This window comes from Manis pentadactyla, chromosome 4 (genome assembly GCF_030020395.1).
Source record: "Manis pentadactyla isolate mManPen7 chromosome 4, mManPen7.hap1, whole genome shotgun sequence".
In the NCBI taxonomy this organism is placed as follows: Eukaryota; Metazoa; Chordata; class Mammalia; order Pholidota; family Manidae; genus Manis; species Manis pentadactyla.
The window spans coordinates 134936990-134957426 of NC_080022.1; the positions used below are offsets into that span (position 1 = coordinate 134936990).

The window sequence follows — 20437 nt, forward strand, 5'->3', positions numbered from 1 at the left end:
GTAAACACTGCCCAGACCCTGAGCTTGCTCTGAAAGCCAGCTTTTGGTCTTGATCCTTCTGTGTTTGCATCATTTCCTTTGGATTTTTTTTCTTTTTCTAACTTATTGAGTTGGACATCATTAATTTGCTTGTCTAATATGTTCATAGAACACTCTAAACTCCCTTCAGAGTACAATTTTCACTCTATCCTACAAAATTTGATATGGTATGCTTTTGTTATCATCTAATTCTAAATTCTTCTAATTTCCATAGTGGTTTGTTCTTTAAAGCAGGGTTTAAGTTTCCAAGCATGCGTTTGCTCATTTTCTTAGTTAACTTCTAGTTTTACCGCTAGTTTACTTGTAGTTGTGGTTAGAGTATTGAGTCGAGCAGTTCTAGGGACAAGGACATGGCCAGTCTCTGTAAATGTTCCATGTGTATTTAAAAACATGTATTCATCAACAAAGTAGAATGTTCGAGATCTACATGTTCAGCTCATCGTGGAGCTGATCAGTGACGTGCCACACAATGGCGGCACTGAGGCCTGCCCTGGGGCATTCCCTGCAGCCTAGCACGTGCAGCCTCTCAGGAAGCTGAAGGTGTTTACTTTAGACCTGCAGACAAGGGAGCATCACGTTAGGGAGAAGAGACTGGCCTGGAAAGCTAGCCCTGCCCTTCCCTCTATTTTCCTATTTTTCCTTCCTTCAGACACCTTTGGTTCATCTGGCTTAGAGGCCCCAGGGCCCTCTCGTTTCTCCCATGGGTCCGGCAGCCTTTCTGCAGCACACCCAGCCAGCAGGCAGGAAGGAGCCCTTGCTGGACCCCAAAGGGTGGAACATCAGAGGCCAGATGAACTGACACATGGTACATGTTAGTCAAGAGGTCCTTGGGTCAGTCCAGAGTGTTCTGCCTACTGCCCCCAGATCCTGGACTCTTGCTCTGTCCCATGTGCCAGGATTCCATGTGCTGGAACCCAGGCCTTTTGTGGGGCCTACATCCTAATGTAAGAGGCAGGGACACATGCAGAGCATGCAGACAAACTCCTTTTAAAAACCCCTGCTCCTCAGGTATCTCTTTTGTTCTCTTGCCAGATGTGGCATTTTTTGGAAGGGGCAGGTGGTGGGAAGAGATCCTGGACAGGGAGGGAGTCAGAACCATCTCCTTCGAGAAAGAAGCCCAGCTTACCACCTAGGCCCAGCTCTCCAAGCCACCTGAGCCCCTGGGGTCACCTCCCACCTCCCCAGGGGAGTTGTGGTCCTTACTGCACTGCACAGCTACCTCATTTCCTGGTCCTCAGTATTCACTGGTCTAGCCAGCTGGTGTACCTCATCTCTGGACTGTACAACTTGTGTGTGTGACACATATTTCAGGACCATTTGTTGGCATAGTTCTTGGCTTGCATAAAACTTGTGCTCCATCTATGATTAAGAAATACCAGTTTTCTAAGGAGGACATGAATATAGCTGCCTCTTAAATTGGAAGTGACAGCAGAGCCCTTACACAGACTCGGACTTCCCTCTGTGGACATTTTAGTAGAAGGATGTCGACACAGCATATCACCTGGCTGACCTGCACCCACATTCTCTTCAGTAAACTTGCCCACTTAATTTCTCAAATCAAATTGCCATTTGAGGCATACATAAAGTGCTGAGAACAAGGGGCTGCAGTCTGCAGGCATTATCAGAGTTCACTTTTGCAGAACTTCCTAATGACCAGAGTTTAAATCAAGTCTAAATTTGTTTAGGAACTTGCTTCATCTGAGCGAGCCCGCCGACATGCTGAGCAGGAGAGAGATGAGCTGGCTGATGAGATCACCAACAGTGCTTCTGGCAAGTGAGTTTCCTGGCAGCAGGTGGGAGGGGCAAGCGTCTAGAATAATCTCGCAGCCCCACCTGTCCTCCTGGGCCCCTGTGGTTCGCCCCCCTTGGGCCTGTCCACCACACTGAGAGGGCCATGGATGTTGTCTGGCATGTAGGAGTCAGTAGTTGGCTTGCTCATCTATTCAAAGTCTGGAAAGATGAGCACGAGATGCTGAGCGTCCCAGCTGCCTCAGCCATTGGCTGGAGGCATGCCCCAGGCAGGTTGCCCCTCCCTGTGCTCATCTCGCCTGCCAAAGGCATGAAGGAGGACATTCAGAACTAACCTGGTTTCCGTAGACCACGCAACCCTTGCAGTGCAACTCTCCACATTCAAAGTCATTAGATTGGCAAAGAGATTCCTTAGATTTCTTTCTCTGAATGCATTTTCATTAAAAGTCATGTTTTTTTTCCAGTGAAGATGTTGCATTCTCCATTTAATTGCCATCCTGAGAATTCAGTGTGGTCATTCTCTAGCATGCCATGATGAGTTGGCATTTGAAAACTGGTAGAATTTAAGCTAGGGAATGCCAGGGTCTTTTCTGCACTTTTGAAAGCTGATGCTGGCTGCTGTCTTTGGGGGACAGATGGAGAGGCAGCAGGGAGGTCAGCTGGATGGCCACCACAGTGGTCCAGGCGAGAGATGGCGGGGCCTGGACGAGGGTGGCAGACGTGCGAATGGGGAGAGGTGGGTGGCACTTTTGAAGTGTGATCAGTAGGACTTGTTGAGGGACTGTGGGACAGACGTGTGGGAAAGAGAGAAGTCAAGAATGATGCCAGGGGTCCAGCAGTTGGGAGGGTGGAGCAGTCCTCCCTGAGTCTCCCCACACTGTATAGACCCAGTACCTAGCTGCCTTTCCCCCAGGTCTGCACTGCTGGATGAGAAGCGGCGTCTGGAAGCACGGATCGCACAGCTGGAAGAGGAGCTGGAAGAGGAGCAGAGCAACATGGAGCTGCTCAATGACCGCTTCCGCAAGACCACGCTACAGGTGGCCATGCAGCAGCCCGTCACCTGGGAAGGGCCGTGCTGCCCCTCGGAATGAGTGACGAAGCCCATCTCTCCTCTCCAGGTGGACACACTGAATGCAGAGCTAGCAGCTGAGCGCAGTGCCGCCCAGAAAAGCGACAATGCTCGCCAGCAGCTGGAACGGCAGAACAAGGAGTTGAAGGCCAAGCTGCAGGAGCTGGAGGGTGCTGTCAAGTCCAAGTTCAAGGCCACCATCTCAGCCCTAGAGGCCAAGACTGGGCAGCTGGAGGAACAGCTTGAACAGGAAGCCAAGTAAGTAGTTTTTGATGCCGTAAATCACAACTATGCCTCTGCTATAGGCCAAGTCCAGACACAAAACAGACACACCCCTTGCCCTGTGGGAGTCTCCCCCTGACACGGGAAGAGGTGACAAGAACACAAGTAGCCAGAGTGAGATGTGAGGTGGTACGAGTCCTCAGGGAAGGCTTGCCTGTCGGCCCTTCCCAGACTCAGCTAAGGGAGGCCCCCATGATTTCCTGGTGTCAGAGTTTACATCTCTACCCAAAGGTGACTTTCCAAGTTGGTGACATCACATAAAATGCTATGATTTGTTGGCAAAGAATAAATGCAACATGACAAAAATAAAAGCTTTTTTTTTTATTTAAAAAAAAAAAGGAAAGATTGCTTAAGTTTCCATTCTGTTGATTCTGTTGTAGTAAACCATTCTGAAATTTGAGGAATTACACAATACAGCTTTTGGCAGACATTCACAAAGCTTTTAGAATCACAGGCTACCAGAGCTAGAGCGGGCCTTCAAATTCACCCTCTTGCTGGGAAGCCTGGAGCCCAGACATGCAGGTCTGGTGTTCAGAGGCGGCCATCCTCCCCAGCCAGCATGCTCATCCTTCCCACTCCACTCTTTCAGCTCCACCGCATCAAATAAACAGCTGAGGGCCGTTTGTTGTTAGCTATAATGAACATGACTTGCCATTTCAGCTAACTCCATCATTCCCCATTTTATCGAGGAACCACCATGTTTTCAGTGGAGTTCTCCAGATAGTTACTGGTCTCATACTGGCCAGTGGAGGCCTGTCCGGAAACGATGGTCTGTCTGACCTCTAACTGAAAGGGGTGAGGGGTTGTTGGTTCCAGTATAGCTGCTATGGCCCCTCCCATCATAGTAAGGAGTCAGCAAATTTTAAATTGAAACCATCACTTTATAATTTGGGCCTTTGTTTTGTTTTCCAGGCTAAGAAGTTAGGTGATTAAAGTAGCCAACTAAGGTTTTCATCTTTAGAAAGTCTGCACTCAGTAGAGGTGACAGGTAGCTTTTGTAACATTCAGTCTTCAGAAAATCACCAAATAAAGTGAGTAATATCTGCGTGTGAAGGAAAAATAGGCTTTTTCTACTTACCAGCATTAGAATACATTCCAGGCAACCCATACTTGATCAGAAGGGCAGTTTCTGAGCCATATTAATCATGATATTGTTCTGGCCAGAGAAGTCCTGGAAAGAGCCCCAATATATGTCATCTTCCAGAGAAAAAGGACTTAAAAAATGTTTTCCCCATTCAGACTATCATTTCAAGAATTACAAAACTAATGTGTTGGTCATTTTCATAGGGAACGAGCAGCTGCCAACAAACTAGTTCGTCGTACGGAAAAGAAGCTGAAAGAAATCTTCATGCAGGTTGAAGATGAACGTCGACATGCAGATCAGTATAAAGAACAGGTAGGGGAAGAAGCCAGGCCAGGGTGAGCATGGCTTCCCCTAGAAATGCTTTAGCAAGGAGACTGGTGCAGATTCCCATTGACTTAGGGAAATACTTTGGAAGCCCCTAATTCTAGCGTTTCAACAGACATAGCTGTCCGTTTTTCCCACCAGGCAGTCCTGGGCTTTGGGGTTGCACAGGTGATAAGACACGGCCCCCAACCCACCCGCTCCCTCAGTGCACCAGAGATGCACAGAGGAAGAGCACATTGAGAGTTTGCAAACGTGAGGCCTAAAATGGACCATAAGTTAATCATGCTTCCTCCGCTGGAACATACACTTCATGACTGCAGAGGTTTCTGCTTATTCTGCTCACTTGTCATCTCTTGAATGCCTAGAATTTTCCTGGGCATAGTTTGCAGACACTGAACATTGGCTGGATGAAGGGGTGGATGCAGGAGACATTGAATAGGATGGGAAGAAAAAGCAAATGTTCTGCATGCCAGACCAAGTGGTCATCTACATCCAGGCACCCTTTGTCTGAGTACCAAGGGAATGTTGTAACAGGCCTGGACCGTGGTCAGGTCTGCACTGACTGCAGCCTGGGAGGCTGCGCACTCTCTCTGGCTCCACACCGAATGCCATGGTGAGACTTGCCGCTGCAAACCCTGGGAGAGAAGGTGGACGGAGCCGACTCGGCTGCCTTTGGCCCAGACCTGTCCCTTTCTTCCCCTGCTCCAGCCAGGCACCCAGGCCTTCCTTCCCACCCCCACCTCCTGGGCCAGGCAACATTGCAGGCAGTTCTGAGTGGATGTGAGCTGGACCCGCAGGGCACCAGGCAGTCTCTGTCGAGCTCAGGAGTGAATGATCCTGTGGGGAAGCTGCGTTCTCATGGCAGACCTTCCATAGTGGTTTTGTACTTGAATCAAAATATAACATCTGAAACACCCATATTAAAAGGAGGTATAGAGAAGGTACCATCTCTTGCAGTTGGAGACTGTCCACACTGTTGGCTTTTCTGTATTTTGCAGGAATAGCAATTCCCTCTCACAATCCCATAGGTCATATTTATGGAGATACTAAACTCATTTTTTCTGTAGAAAATTCATGGGTGAAAATAAGGTTTTAAGGTTTTTAAAATTTTCCTTTGGCATAGGCCACTCTGTAGACACTTCACTGAGAACAGCAGGCTGATGGAAAGGCCTTAGACCAGCCCCCGCCTTGTGTGTGTGTAGGTGCCCACACGTGTACACATGTGTGCGCACCTGGCTGACGGGGCAGAGAGCTGGGCTGGCACACAGGATGCAGCAGTGCTGGATTTGGACTCACCAGTTTGCCTTGGTTCGTGTAACTTCCCAAAGATGGAGAAGGCAAACGCCAGGATGAAGCAGCTCAAGCGGCAGCTGGAGGAAGCAGAAGAGGAAGCTACACGTGCCAATGCCTCTCGGCGTAAACTCCAGCGGGAACTGGATGATGCCACTGAGGCCAACGAGGGCCTGAGCCGTGAGGTCAGCACTCTGAAGAACCGGCTGAGGTGAGTGACCCCAGCAGCCTCCATGAGAGGCACGGGTCTCAGAGTTCCTCCAACCCCCCTCCAAAGCTTGCAAGCACAGCTGCATTTGTAGGCTTAGGGTTTGGCTGGTCTGAAGGTTTATTTAGATTCCTGTAGTCACTTGTTCTTGCTCTTGAGTCACTTCCCGTTCATCCACTGAGGAGTTCTGACCTTTAGTAGTCCTTGAGAGGCGGCAGCCCACTCATTTCCTTTGCCATTTGCTAGTGGACTAGTAGCACGCCCACCCACCCCAAGGCACGCGTCCTTAGGAGCAGTAGTGGACGTCAAGAGTCATTAGGTGGTCATACAACTTCACAGCCACAAGCTGTTGTATTTGTCCCCACGTGTCTACTTTCCCTTCTCTCCAGGCGAGGCGGCCCAATCAGCTTCTCTTCCAGCCGATCTGGCCGGCGCCAGCTACACATTGAGGGGGCTTCCCTGGAGCTGTCAGATGACGACACAGAAAGTAAGACCAGTGATGTCAATGAGACACAGCCACCCCAGTCAGAGTAGAGTCATAGGAAGCCAGGTGATGCAGTGGGATACAAAGGAACTCTCCCGGTGCCAGCCTGCCTCGGAGCCTCCTACAGGTTTAGGAAATCGGCAAGCTCCGGGATTCCTTACTGAAAGATCAACTGTGTCGTAAGGCTCTCCAGCCTGCACATACTGTATCCTGCTTCAGATTTAGGTACAGCTGCTCCCCTTTTTATATATATATATACATACACAAAACATACACATATTAAACAGATTGCCTCGTCGTTGCATCTATTTTCCATATACTCATCAAGAGACCATTTTATAATACATGTTATGAAGAGAACCATTTTCAAACGAACTCCAGACCCTTGTTGGTGGTCGCTGGTTACTGGGGCAGCCCTGTGGTTGTTGCTCAGTCACTCTGCATGCTCTCTGTCATACAGACAGGTAACTTAGTTCTGTGTTCATGTGGCCCCTGACTCCTAAGCCACAGCAAGTCTCTTAGAAAATTGTGGAATCTAAACTGCACTCTTAATCTCCTTCTATTTCCTTCAAATAATGATCAACACTATTTCAGTAAGCAAACTGTGAAAGGGGCTTTGGAAAGATGAGGAGGGGTGGGTTGGATTGGGAGAAGCAGCATCCATTTGGGGTTACCGTGCCCAACTTTGCCCATCTCAAGTTGGTGGTGTCCCCACATCTCTTCATGTGAACTGTCCTTGGCCAGGGCTGGTCTTTGCACAGAGAGTGGCCACAATGCAGCATCGCCCCGGGTGCAGCATCGTGTCGACTTCTGGACAGTCTCCTGAACCCTCTGGCGTTGCCAGGGTACTGCTCCTCGCTTCAGCAACAAGCAGCCGCAGGGCCCTAAGCAGGAGTGAGTTAGTGGAAAGCCCCCCTCGCCAGCCAGGCTCTCATGCTGACCCTGCAAATTCAGCCGCCGCTTTAAGCCCAAAATGGGAATACTGGTTTTGTGTCCGAAGTGTGTTCCAGATTTGTCAGTGAGGTTTATAGAACCTCAGGAACAGATACCATCTGCCTGAGTGTTGACGTGCCAGTGGGTGTGAATCCCTTTTCATTTCTCCTTTTCCCCTCCCTTTGGACAGTGTTACAGTGAACATTTAGCATTCTGTTTTTGGTTGATAGTTAAGCAAACTGACATTACAGAAAGTGCCTTAGACACTACAGTACTAAGACAATGTTAAATATATTATTTGCCTCTTTAACAACTTAATGTATAAGTTTTGACTGTGTTTCATATCATGTACCTCTCCAGTCAAAGTGGTATTATAAACATTGACAATGAATCAGTGTTAATTATAAATCCTTGATTCTCTGCAACATGCTTGAAAACATAAACCTTTTGGGTTAAAAGCTTTAACATCTGTTAGGAAGAATTTGTCATGTGGACTTGGAATCTTTGATTTCTACCCCCCCCCTTATGAATTGTACTGGCTGTTGACCACCAGACACCTGACTGCAAATATCTTTTCTTGTATTCCCATATTTCTAGACAATGATTTTTGTAAGACAATAAATTTATTCATTATAGATATTTACGCCTGCTCTGTTTACTTGGAGGAAAAAGCACCTATTGAGAATAAACAGACCTCAATAAACAAGAACAATCATGTGAACATGGAATCTGTTTCCTCACCTTCTTTTCTCAATTTCCCATTGTCATCTCACTGGAGTTTGGGAGTTACAGGCTTAAAATGCTGACAGCCAGGCCCACTTTTTCTGAGACAGACTGCTGCGTTTCCAGGAACTGCCAGATGACAGCTAGTTCTCCGGGCAGTCGTCATTACAAGTCCTGTTCTCACCAGTGGCCTCTTTGCTGTACAGAGACCATCATCAGACTAGAAAGGGCTGCTGGGGCTACTATTCCTGGACAAGGGAGCGACAGAGGGCTGCAGGAACCAGTGAAGCGCATTCATTCCTGGGTTAGAGTATTTTAAGAGGTCCAAGAAGTTTCAGGCTGTATTTCTGGGCGGGATGCTCACTGAAAACGCTTCGGGGAGGATTCAGTGAGACAGGGCAGCCTCACTAGTGGGGGCCAGTTAGGACAGGCTAGAGAGAAACGCTAGGGAAACAAAACCACGCAAAGAGTGCCAACTCTTCCATTCCGTGGCATCTCGTGAGGCTGGCTCTCGTGGGATGAGGTCTATACTCAGGCTGCCTGGCAGTGGTAGGGGTGTGACAAATAGGCAAAAGTGGCCCCTCTCTCCTGTGTCACTACTGTGAGAAAGAAAAGGTGAGTGGCAGTGACCATGTTTCCTGTGTGTCCTCACCCTTGCATTCAGTATCTTTAGTCCAGGTGTTTGTAAGGCTTGTTTTTCTCAAAAAACAAGAATTCCAGGCTGGCTGGCTTAACTGGTATTACACTCTTTCCCTACACAGCCAATCGGGCAAGACATAATCTACATGGACTGATTGATTCCAGTTCCTAACTAGAAGGAAACTTTCTTCACTGACCAACCTTTGAAGTTTAAGAAAAGGTAGTTAAAAAAACTTGCATTTAAAACACAAGGAAGATAGTATATGGGAGCTGGGCTTTGAGTGTGTCAGTGACTCGGAGAAACTGCCACTGACCCCCAGCAGGAGTGTGATCCATTCTGAGGAGGAATTCAAGCAAGAACTTACGGAAGCCTTTCCCTGGATGAGATGAAGTTTGGATGAGAGGAGGCTCTGCTGGGGCTCTGACTGGGAGCTGCCATGCAAACTAACACTGGCTGTCCTTGCCACATCACATGTGCATTTCTTCTTTTTAAGGCAGACATTCCAGGGAATCATTTTAAATTGCTTTGGTAGGAATGACATACCTACTCCTAGCTTGACTGACTTGAGGTTGCATTTTGAAACCCTGACCTCAGCGAGAATAGAGGCCTGTTGTATTTCCTTTTTGTCACTAGTTCTGCCCATCTCAGGATATCTCAATGAAGATCGAGTATGAGCCAAAGGGCCAAGCTGCACAGTCAACCCTCCTTGTGGCCGTGGGTGTGACTAAGCCGTGGCCCCTTCCTCCTGAAGCCAGTGCTGCCAGGACACGTCTGAGTCAAGACTGGGGAAGAACAGAGCTCACAGTTGTCAAACTCTAGGAACCACAACTTCCTGCCTAGCCCTGACCCCCTCAGAAAAACCCCAAACCAAAAGAGACTTAGGTTGGAATCTTTAGAAAGCAGAGAATGGCTCTTCTCTCCTAGTTCCAGGCAGGACAGAGTGGAGACTGTGGCTGATACCCAAGGGGAGGCCCCAGCCACACAGGCTTCCTAGTCACCTGGGAGGGACAATGTCTGCACTAAGGGCTCTCCCAGAATCTGAGTGCTTGCTAGGATGCTAAGTCCTGTGCCAGCCGAAAGGACCAAATGGCAGCCCACTGCTTGTGTAGCCACCTGTCATTTGGGAATCTAGCAAATCAGGTGAAGAATCTCATATAATTCTTGTTGGAAATCTAACATGAAACTATCAGTAGGGTACATTAACACAATGATGCCAGTTTTCAAAGGCAATGTTAACTGTAGTTACCTACTATGCATATGGGTGCCTTTGTACCGTATGCAAAAAACATGACCATGCCCATCAGCCTTACAAAGACTAGCAGTGCATGCTGATTCCTTTACTTTCCCTAAGGAGACCAAAATGGGCTCCATCCCTGCTGATTGGATGTCATAAAGCCTTATTCAAGGTGTAATGTGACATAATCAAACTGTTAAAAACTGGGTCTGAGACATCCAAACAGCACTCCCTCCCTCAAAATACACTGCATGGATTCTAAGATGCCCATGTTCTCCCATAGGGAAGACCTCATGTATCACAACCATCATCAGGAGGCAGCAGTTGGGATGTGCTGTCATTGCCGGACTCCTGGTAAGGTCCATTTTTGAACTGAAAATACCACTTGCTGAAGGGTCAGCAGCAGCTTAGAAGAAAATTCTGGAGCCAAAAGCAGAATATGCTTTTCAGAAATGCTACATCACCAACACTCACCATGGCCCAGAGGAACACTGCTTGGGAAAACAGACAAGGACAACTGGGTCAAAGTGTAATTCAGAATGTCAGAATCACAGTGTGAAGTTTTAGGAATACCTCTCATATTTCAAATATGAGAAATTCTCTCATATTCATTTTGTATATGAATTAATGTGATATGATGAAAATCTGTCTAAAGTTTTAAAAAGTTCTTTCAATAAAGTCTAAATGATAAGCATTTTCATAGTTTTAACTGACAATTTTTTAAATGTTTCACAAAATAAAGGTGTGTCTTGTAATTTACTGGCATTTCAGATTCTATGAAATACAGTTGTCTCCTCACTAGCCCAGGGCTGGGTGGAACCTGGGGAAATCGGTTATTTTTTAATTTCCCCAGATGTGACTCAGCTAGTCATCCGGCAGGTCAGGGAGGCCCTGCCTTGTGCTACTTGCCCAAAATCTTAGACCTGTTCAGCACAGACCAACTTGGGCAATGAAAGACAATCAGTCTCATTACCTCAATTTCTAAAAAATGTATTTAGATGACTTTATAGAAAAATTTAGAACCCACAGATAGTAAACTATTTGCATTTTTTAAATTTCATTTGGTTTGGTTTTTTGAGTAAAGCTACCATTGGTATGTTCATCCGTTTTGTGTCCATTTCCCGTTGGTCATTTCCATTCCCAGGTATTAGCACTTCTGCACACTTAGACTTCAATGGCCCATGGTATTCTCTTCAGCTGGCAAGTCATCCTGACCAGTCCCCTACTGTCAAACATTTATACTACTGCTTTTGAGATTGATTTCATTTGTTGTTACTACCATGGGGTATTATCCCAAAAGTGGAAAGAGAAGAGTTTCTACAGCTTATCACATTGTTAGACTAATTCGAGATTCACAGAGAATAATTTAGTGAAAGCAATAATGTAAAAGTGTACCTATTCTCGTAAATTCTAGGTGACATTGGAATTTGTTACAGACTCTTTTTTCCTAGTTAAAAAAATCATTTTTGAACTGAAAATACCACTGATTCTTAGCTCCATCATCTACTGACAGGGAGCAAGAGGGATCTGAGCTAATTCAGACATCACTCGGCTGTTTACCCAAGCCTGCGCCATCCCTGGCCTGCCAACCCAGCGATCCTAGGCCTCAACCCGCGATCATGACCCAGGCAGGAGCTCTGTATTTTAATGGGGGCAGCAGTCAACTGGATTCCTGATTAGAAAACACCCCACAAGGAAACAAGTTAAATTTATTTCATTTTGCATCAGGAGTCCCTTGGTAAAGGCTTCAGAGCTGACTGGAAACATTAACATAACTCGGGCTGGGGGTTCAGCAGGACAGCAGGAGAAAGCATGACTCCAACTCACAACAACATGGCACAGACCCACTTGGTCCCCCAACACCAGCTCTATAAGCTTTGTTCTGTTTTCAAATTAGCGTCTTCACATGCACTATCTTATAAAGCAAGTCTGTTATATTAATATTTGTTCATTATTTTTTTCCTTAAAATTGAAAGAGCTATTGTATTCCCATATATATTTTTAATAGTCATGGGACCAATTTTCAGGTAAGATCTTTTAAATCAGGAAAATTACAAAGATGCCTCCTCCTCCTGCCCCCATTTCTAGGAAAGAATCAAGTAACAAATCTATTTTTAAGGCCAAAGCTAGTGTTTTCAATTTGTTTCAATCTTTGGGGCAAATACAGAGAAAAATATTCCATGAAGTAAAAGGTGAATGAAGAAAAGGCTTATTTTAGCATCTTCTAGGCAAACAGGGAAACAAACTGACTGGACCCACCTTCCTTTCTGGCCTTGTTCCCACCGGCCTCCAGGCTGGCTGTCCTCAGCATTAGGCAGCAGGAGAGATCTGGCTATGGGGTGCTCCCTAAGGCTGTGGCTCCGGGCTGAGAGCCAGGTCAACCCGGGCTCCCTCAGAGGTTCCAGCTTCCACCCTGGCTCTCTCGGATTTGCTAATGGCATCTCTGGGACAGCTTCTGGGAGCACAGTCAACACACACAAGTGCAGGATTAAGAGAAGAAGGGCAGATGACCCATATCTTGCTATGAAGGCTGTGCCAGCCCCACCACTCCATTTTCCAAGTGTTCAAAATCAGCTCATTTCTTGAGGCACAAGATAGGGTCAAGGCCAGGGAGGCCTCAAGTTTGAAAAGGTGGAACGTACAGCAGAAAAAGACACTGAGTTTGTCTCCAAACCTGGCTTTTCTATGAGCTGTGTGAGCTCAGGCCAGTCACCTAAGCTCTGGGCCCACTTTCTCTTCTGTGAACACTTACCTAGTCCTCACATGCCTCACTGTGACTCAACATCCCAGCTGTGGCTTCTCTTAACTGAGTAGGTGAGGAATAATTTCTGGCCACTCTGGGCTAAAAAGAAGTAGAGCACTGGCTCTTGTTCTCAGGCAGGAAGACATTTAGAGAGCAAAGGAGGGGAATGGATAATGAGATGAAAATATGTGGAGGTAAAAGGCTGTGTAGCACCTTGAACATCAGGCCCCTCCAGGCAGGGGAGATGAGCATGTGGAACCAGCTAGGGGAGGGCTCACCTGGAGGACACAGTGAGAGCCAGGCCAACCTGGGCTTCAGGCAGCCCCAGGAAAAGAACCCACTTAAAAGCAGGTGGCTGATAGGCCATCTTTAGCTGGACAAGCAAACAACTCAGTAACTTTCATACCAGGTAGCATAATGCTATTGGACCAAGTATAAAGTAGCATCTTGAACCAAAAAATCCAAACAGAAGCTCAAAGTAAGTCTGGGGGAGTCAACCAGGTACCTCAAGTGGGTCATAGGCCAAGGGCTGCTGCAGCCATAAAACACCAAAACAATGAGGGGTGGTCTCCTCCTGAAGTCCAGCAGCATGCTGCGGGCCTTTCACAGACCAGGCCCATGCTCTCCTGGACCCAAAGTAGTGGTGACATCTTGTGAATGACACAGAGGCTCCTACAGCCAAGGCCCCTCCACAAGCCAACAACTGACTGTACTGACAGAATCATCTGGATAAAACAATCCTGGGGTGTTAGCTGGAAAGAACTGAGAAATCAATGGGGAGCCAGGGACAGGGATTCAGGGCTCCAGAACTCATTGCTTTAACTAGAACAGCTCCGCTTATGTCTTAGATCTGGGGTTCCTGCATAAACAAGGAGGTCTACCCAATGTTTAAACTTCTGATCTCACCCATCTCTCCAATGATGGATGGGTAGGAAAGAAGCTGGGAGTTACTGTCCATCAATTAAGAGACTTGGAGTTTTCAACTGCTCAGCCAGCACAACCGGGCACAGAACACACACACCCGTAAGTGTCCCTCAGTGAGTCAGTTCACAGCAAGATCTCCAGGAACAACTTAAAGAGCATATTCCTGCCCACATATTAATGCCCATAACAGAAGACATTTTCCAAATATATCATACTTCAATGTTTCTTATTCACTTAGGAATTCTCACTTAATTTTCATTTAGTTTTAAAACTATAAACTATACTGTTTATGTTGTTATAAAAAGCATTCAGAATCTGATACATCCATACAGATCCCCACTTTACACATTCCTCAAGTCCAGTCACCTTATGCCTTGCTACCAAACACCTAGCACCTTCTCTCACTTGCCAATGTCAACTTCAGCAGTGACAAGAGAAGCCCAGACAAGATAACCTCCAATCCCAAGACACTGACCAACACATGTTATGAAATTGGCATAGCCAGAGGACCAGCTCCTAGATCCATCAAAGTTACTCCACAGCCAACCAACTGCCTCCATCAAAGTCCCACTCCTCCCTCCCAAAGATTTTTTTATGGGGCCTGGGTCATTCTCAAGATAGTCCTAGAAGTCACTCCTAAGAGTAGAAACCAGCACCAAGAATCAACATGAAAACACCCACTCAGTGCATCAGACATCTCTTGAGGGAACCTGAATTTTCTTTACCCCATTCCACACCTGCTGTCCATCCGCATGTCCTGTGTCAGAGCAGAAGTGATATCTGAAGCTGGCCTTGTAACTCTCTCAGGATGGCAGAAACCCAATAAAGCAACTTCAATCCTTTTTTTCTGTGAAATTTATTGTTTCCACATTAAAAGATTTTTTGAGGGGAAATATTTTCTTTTTTTTTTTTTTTAACCATATGATGATCCTATATAGCTGCCCAGAGTAGGACACCATCATAAGTCATTAACATGCCATATGAATTCTGAATAAATAAAAGCTACAAAGCCCAAGTTATATACAAATATCTTAGGCAATAATGTTTACAAACCTATGTACAATAAAACAAATGTAAACAGTAAATGCAGCATGAGAGTAATCAAAGGATGCACACGAACAACCACTTACAGTCAGACTGCCCCCCAGGAGCCGACACTGGCCAGCCCCTGGAATCAGGCTACCCAACCCTCCCTAACACAACTGGATAGGCCCTCAGGAGACAAACAGAAACGCTCCCAAAGATGTCATTTAACTGAAGGACCAGAAAGGTGGTGAGAGGTTGCCACTGCCCCCTACCCCGAGTCTGAGGCACATGAGAAGGAGACAGCACAGAGGCACAGCCCTGTGTGTGCCCAGGCCCCAGAGGCTCCTGCATCCGGGGCTCGGCCGGGCACTTTGCTGCTCTGGAGGCAAGTCTATGGAATGATAACTGCTAAAGCAAAGTCAGAAGGTGCAGAAAACGCTCCCTAATTCAGTGACCTTCCTGTTTGCCAGCAACAGGCCCATACCGTGGGGGGTGGAGTTGGGAGACACACGATCATGAGCATTGAAGATGCTTGGGGGAAGTTCGGGAGGAGGGCACAGGTCAACCTGATTTGGGGGAGAACTTCTAGAAGATCTGCAATGTCCTAAACACAACTAAATCCTATCAGTACAGCAGGGTGGGGGTGATGAGGCAGGTGTGATGAATGGGAACTTCTGCATCCAGTGACCAAGTAATACACATATGTACCACCTTGTGACCCACAAAAGTGCAATCATGTGAAACCAGCGGCACTACGGCAAGAAGAGAAAACAGCCTGTATTGATATTGCGCAGAGGTCCTGGGGCTGGGCAATGCCCAGCAGCTGCCACTGCATGCAGCCTGCCCTCTGCCAGCCCTAGGGAGGCAGACGGAGGGGCACAGGCTGGGCCCAGGCACCAAGGGGTGAGGCGTGGGTGTTCTGGATTGTTGGAGGGCAGGAGCCCCCACCTGCAGGCGGGCGCTCACACACTGAGAGGCAGCATACCCGGGGCCGACGATGGGCGCGAGGAGCCCAGTCCAGGAGGAGGAGGGGCTGGGTCAAAGCCGTTTACTGCCCTGTGGGGTGACCAGAGCAGAGAAAGGAAGGGGGAAGAGAAAGAGAGACTGTCATTTAAAATCACTCGACACTCGGCAAAAAAATCTCTTACTGTCTAACACTATTCCTCATCTGGGCCCACAGAAGAATCCTGATGGCCCAAGGGAGAGTGTATGCCTAGAAAGCATCAGCTGGTTAGAGACCTGAGAGTTCAGTGGTCCTGTGGTGACATGACGACATGCTCCCTTCTCAGCCACAGCCCTGATTTTTTTGCCATGGTGCAGGCAGCTCTAATACCTGCCAATAGGGAACGAGCTGAAGAGCGGTGTAACTAAAAAATGAAGTATTATATGGCCGTTAAAAACACATTCCACACAGTTCTTTAATGGCATGGGAAAATATTCAGAATATAATCAATGCTAGGTAGAAAAAGCAGGTTACAAACTGTACATGTTCAGTGATGTGAAGAAAACAAGTACATATTCTAGACTCTGAACTATAATCCTTTATATAGACAGACATTACTATCTATGTAGCTAAATCTAGAATGTGTGGTGATACACACACCTACAAACACATATACATAAAATGTTACAGAAGGAAAATCTAACAATAGTTAACTTTTCTTCCCTCGGGATTATAGATAAATTTTGTTTACTACATTGTACTTTTTTATTGTTTTCCAAATCTCATACAATATATACATGAATAGCTTAATGAAGTAAAATAACTTCAGAATTGTTTAGCAAGCAAAACCAGATGGGTAGGTTCTCTGCAAACTTGTGAACAACAAACCAGCCCAGCAAGAGAGCCTGCAGGCAGGACCCAGCAATACAGCATGCCCCAGCCCCAGGCCCCCCACCAGGAAGCGGAGCCACATGAAGCAGTAAGGGAGGGAGTGCAAGGCCTGGAACCTCTCTCAGGAAGCCTTCAGCCTTTCCATACTGAGAAACTTTCTAGGAAAATTTGTCCCACTAGCAATTCGGGAGAGGCAGCCAACTGCAAGAGGCTGCACTGCACCACACGTGCCTACCACTGTTCCCCCACCTTCTCATCAAAGGGGTCCAGAGGTGAATACAGACTCATGGAGAGAAGTTCTCTTAAAAAACAAAGAAGAAAAAAAGAAAGAAAATGCAGCCACACCTTCCCCACAAAGAGAACTGTTTCATACTCGGAAGAGGTGAGTAATCTCATAGAAAAACAGGCAGGCAAAGACCCTTGACAGATGACCCTTGTTTACTTTGAAGAAACAGAGGTAATGTTTAAAGAAACTAACCTCAGCATATAGATTTTGGGTTTGAAATCAAGCTAACCACACTCAGGCCAAGAGCAACTGGATGGGCTCTGATGAATGGAACGTCTCTCTGCTATACATTGTCCTGCCTCAGTGATGCACACCCAGAATTTCCGCTTTTCCTTCTGAGCTAGAGAAGAGGTCTGATATTTGAGCTTCATCACATTAGACACTGCCCGTTCTCCCACAGCCACATGCCTGTGCCACTTCCAGGGGTGGGGGCCACATGCTATGCGCCACTGCAGCCTTCACACTAATAAGCACCATCTGTCATTTGTCTGGATGGTCTCAGAGCCCCAGTGCCTGCTTCTCCTAGAACCTCAGGGAGATCTAGGTGGGCCTCACAAACGGCCTCAACTTCGAACATGTGAACATCAGATTCCCAGCCTCTCAGAGCACGACAGCAGGCAAGGCAAGCTCTGCTGGGCTCAGAGAACAATCTGGCACCTGTTCCACAGGGACATGCAAGAGCAGCAACAGTGAAGGCTCCACATGCAGGTTTAGGACTGGGATTCCAGCATTTTCAAGCTAGGTGGGCCTTAAAAATATTAAGATCATCTCCATTGTTAAGCTGCTGAGGAAACAAAAGAAAAGTTCGTCATTCCCCTGAGCTCATCCCGTGAGCTTGTCAGTGGGGAAGCAGGGCCCATGACCTGCCTCCAGATACCCAGGTCATTATCCTTTCCAATCTCCTCCCGGTCAGAGGACACTGAACGCCCTCTCAACACAGGTCAGCTCCAAGGGAAAAATAAGCAGCACAGTGCAGAATACAAAGGGGAGCAGGAAACTATGTCAGTGATTCCTCTGTGTGGATGGAAATGGGAATTCTTGATTTGAAAGCTGGATGGAGCAGAGAGAGAACAATCTGCCAGGGTCTTAGCCCCTCTCTTCCGAGTACAGAAGTGGGAAGTGGAAGACCAGAGGAGGAGAAAGCTTACCCTCTAGGTGAGATTATCAGTCTGGTGAGGTCCCTGCAGGGAACTGCAAGTTGTACAACAGGGAAAGGTTTCCAAGGGAAGAAGCACCTCCATACTCACCATGCAGGGAGCAGCAAGGGACAAAGGGAAGTGTCCCAGGACAACACAGAACCGAATAAGGAGAGAACAAGGCAGGGAGGGAGATACAGATCTGGGAATCATCTACATAAAAAAGGCTCCAGAAGCTATGAAAGTTCACGGTCTTACCACCAAAATCACATACAGAAGTCTGAAAAACAGAATTCAACCAAGAACAAATACTAAGGTCAGTGGTAAGATGGCAACAAAAGTAAAAAGGAGAATAGAACCGAAAAGTTTAGAAGCTGGTCTGAAGGCCAACAGATCTAATGCTACAGGGATAACACACAAGGACAGGGAGGCCCTGGGAGGGCAGCAGAGAAAGGACAAGGGAGCGCTGGAGCCACCTCCATCGTGCAGGCAGACCACTGCACACCCCAGTCTCCCCAGATGGCCAGATGGAAGCTCAGCGCAGCTTCAGGCAGCTCCTCAGGACAGGCACTGCACACCGCGCTGTGCCCACCTCAGGAGTAGGGCAAAGCTTGCACATACGGCCATTTCCATCCCAATGTGCTCAGGACAACAAGAGTGGGTGGAGAAGAGGGAGTCCCCACACAGCAAGACTCCGTTACCATTAATGCCTGCTTGGAGAAGACAAAAGGCCCTGGGCAACAGGAAGAACCCTATCCCGTGAAGACAGTCAAATGTGGTCTCAGGTCCTGACAGTGACCCTTAGCCCCCAAGTCTGCAGGCATCATCACTACAGCATCTGACCGTACATCAGGAGAGCCACTGGCCAGCTGTTCACAACCACTACAGGACTACTACAGCTAACTGGTTTTGGTTTTGCACAGCTGAACCAAAAATAACAACATAGTCAAGTCAGACAGGAACTTGAAAGCTCACTGACAGGCTGTAAGTTGGTTAAAGCAGAGTCAGACCCATGCAGTTAGTAAAAACGGAATGTTAAGGTGTCTTCTACCATACACCATAATTAAAAATGAAAAAGCACAACAAACAAATTCAATTACCCATGAACAACGTGGGAAAAATGACTTTTTCTTGCCTAATAAAAAAAAAAGGAAAAAACATTAAACAGTAACACAAATACTATTTGCACACCACACCCTAAAATTCGTCTATGCCCACCTCCACACAGCCCAAAAGAAATCAGACCGGCTTACAAAAGCCCAAAAGAAATCAGACCGGCTTACATGATACATAAGAAACTAAATAAAAGCTGTGGGAAAAAAGAATGTTTTTGAGAGAACTCTAGTGGCTGAACTACACATGAATTTGTATCCTTTTAGATGAGCGATATGAAGGGGTTATTAGTGGTTGAACAAACCGAGCAACACCTGAGAGGTAGGCCCAGCAAGTCATATTTTAGGAGCTGGCAGAAGTGGTCACAGATTAGATAAAATCCTGATTCTAAGAAAATTCTCAAACAACCAGAACTTATAGAATATCCTCAAATCATAAAGTAATTTATAACAATAAGGTATATTGTTTTATGTGTTAAGGCCTCACTCCATCTGAAGATTCTTAAGGAGGCAAGAGGGTGAGGTGTGTGCACGTACATTCACATAATGCACATGCACACAAACCTACTCTGATTAACTTTCTCCTAAACAGTGCTCCTACAAGGCTCTTGGAGAGCTAGTGAAACTATACTGACAGTGCTTTAGACACACTCCTTAGGAGTGAGAGGCAGGGCAGGCAACTTCTAGAGCTGAAGGCTTTTTTTAATGGAGTTTTTTCCTCATCCTGAAACTACAAGCTACACTTTACACTTGAGAACTGGCATTTTTTTCTTTCAACCTGCTTGATTTAATAATGGAGCTGAGAATTGGGATATCCCCCTCCTACACTTCATTTCTCAGCTAGTACATACCATTGTGGGTTTTCTCTAGTCAGTAGGTCAGCAGGAAGAAAGGCCAGAGGTAAAAAGCCAGGCAGGCCAGAAAGAAGCCAGAATCAAAGCAAAGCAGCAGGGTGGCAAGCACACAGCAAAACCCACAGGTGAGCCTCAGGAGTATGGCAGCTGGGTGCACGTAACTCAAGCAATAGGTTAATACTTAAGTGTGTATAATATACGTGTCATTTATCATATAAACTAAACACTTGAGAAAAGGCTGGCACACAAAAGCATATTTATTAAAAGAAACACTATAATTAATTAAATATCATCTGTAACCATTTCTACCAGGAAGCCCATCTCCAGGTTCAGTTCAGGATATTAAGCCTACATGTGTGTCTACACCGTTCCTCAGGGAACAGGAGCTCTTACAGCGCCCAAAGCCCGCTCCTGGTTTCAGGTGACTCTGAACCCTTTCCATCTACCAATCACTGCATTCACC

At 46.8% G+C, this 20437-nt stretch overlaps 2 protein-coding genes across 12 annotated transcripts in view; one reads left to right on the top strand and one right to left on the bottom strand.

Moving 5' to 3' along the window:
- MYH10 (myosin heavy chain 10) overlaps positions 1 to 10477 on the top strand; it is a 159642-nt gene extending 149165 nt beyond the window's left edge. For 7 of the 8 annotated variants that reach the window (XM_057500888.1, XM_036896173.2, XM_036896172.2 and 4 more), the window contains 6 exons: positions 1725 to 1813; positions 2702 to 2825; positions 2907 to 3115; positions 4427 to 4535; positions 5876 to 6048; positions 6435 to 7185. In XM_057500888.1, coding sequence (XP_057356871.1) covers positions 1725 to 1813; positions 2702 to 2825; positions 2907 to 3115; positions 4427 to 4535; positions 5876 to 6048; positions 6435 to 6579 — 849 coding nt within the window. In that variant the 3' untranslated portion in view covers positions 6580 to 7185. Of the gene's footprint in view, positions 1 to 1724; positions 1814 to 2701; positions 2826 to 2906; positions 3116 to 4426; positions 4536 to 5875; positions 6049 to 6434; positions 7186 to 10342 lie in introns of those variants that run through there. The other variant, XM_057500887.1, reaches the window with a different exon arrangement.
- The window catches only part of NDEL1 (nudE neurodevelopment protein 1 like 1), a 68301-nt gene that overhangs the window by 7396 nt on the left and 40468 nt on the right, over positions 1 to 20437 (bottom strand). For 2 of the 4 annotated variants that reach the window (XM_036896179.2, XM_036896176.2), the window contains exon 9: positions 15506 to 15808. The exons of 1 other annotated variant lie outside the window; for it this stretch is intronic. In XM_036896179.2, coding sequence (XP_036752074.1) covers positions 15715 to 15808 — 94 coding nt within the window. In that variant the 3' untranslated portion in view covers positions 15506 to 15714. Of the gene's footprint in view, positions 1 to 15505; positions 15809 to 19108; positions 19144 to 20437 lie in introns of those variants that run through there. One more of the 4 variants, XM_036896178.2, reaches the window with a different exon arrangement.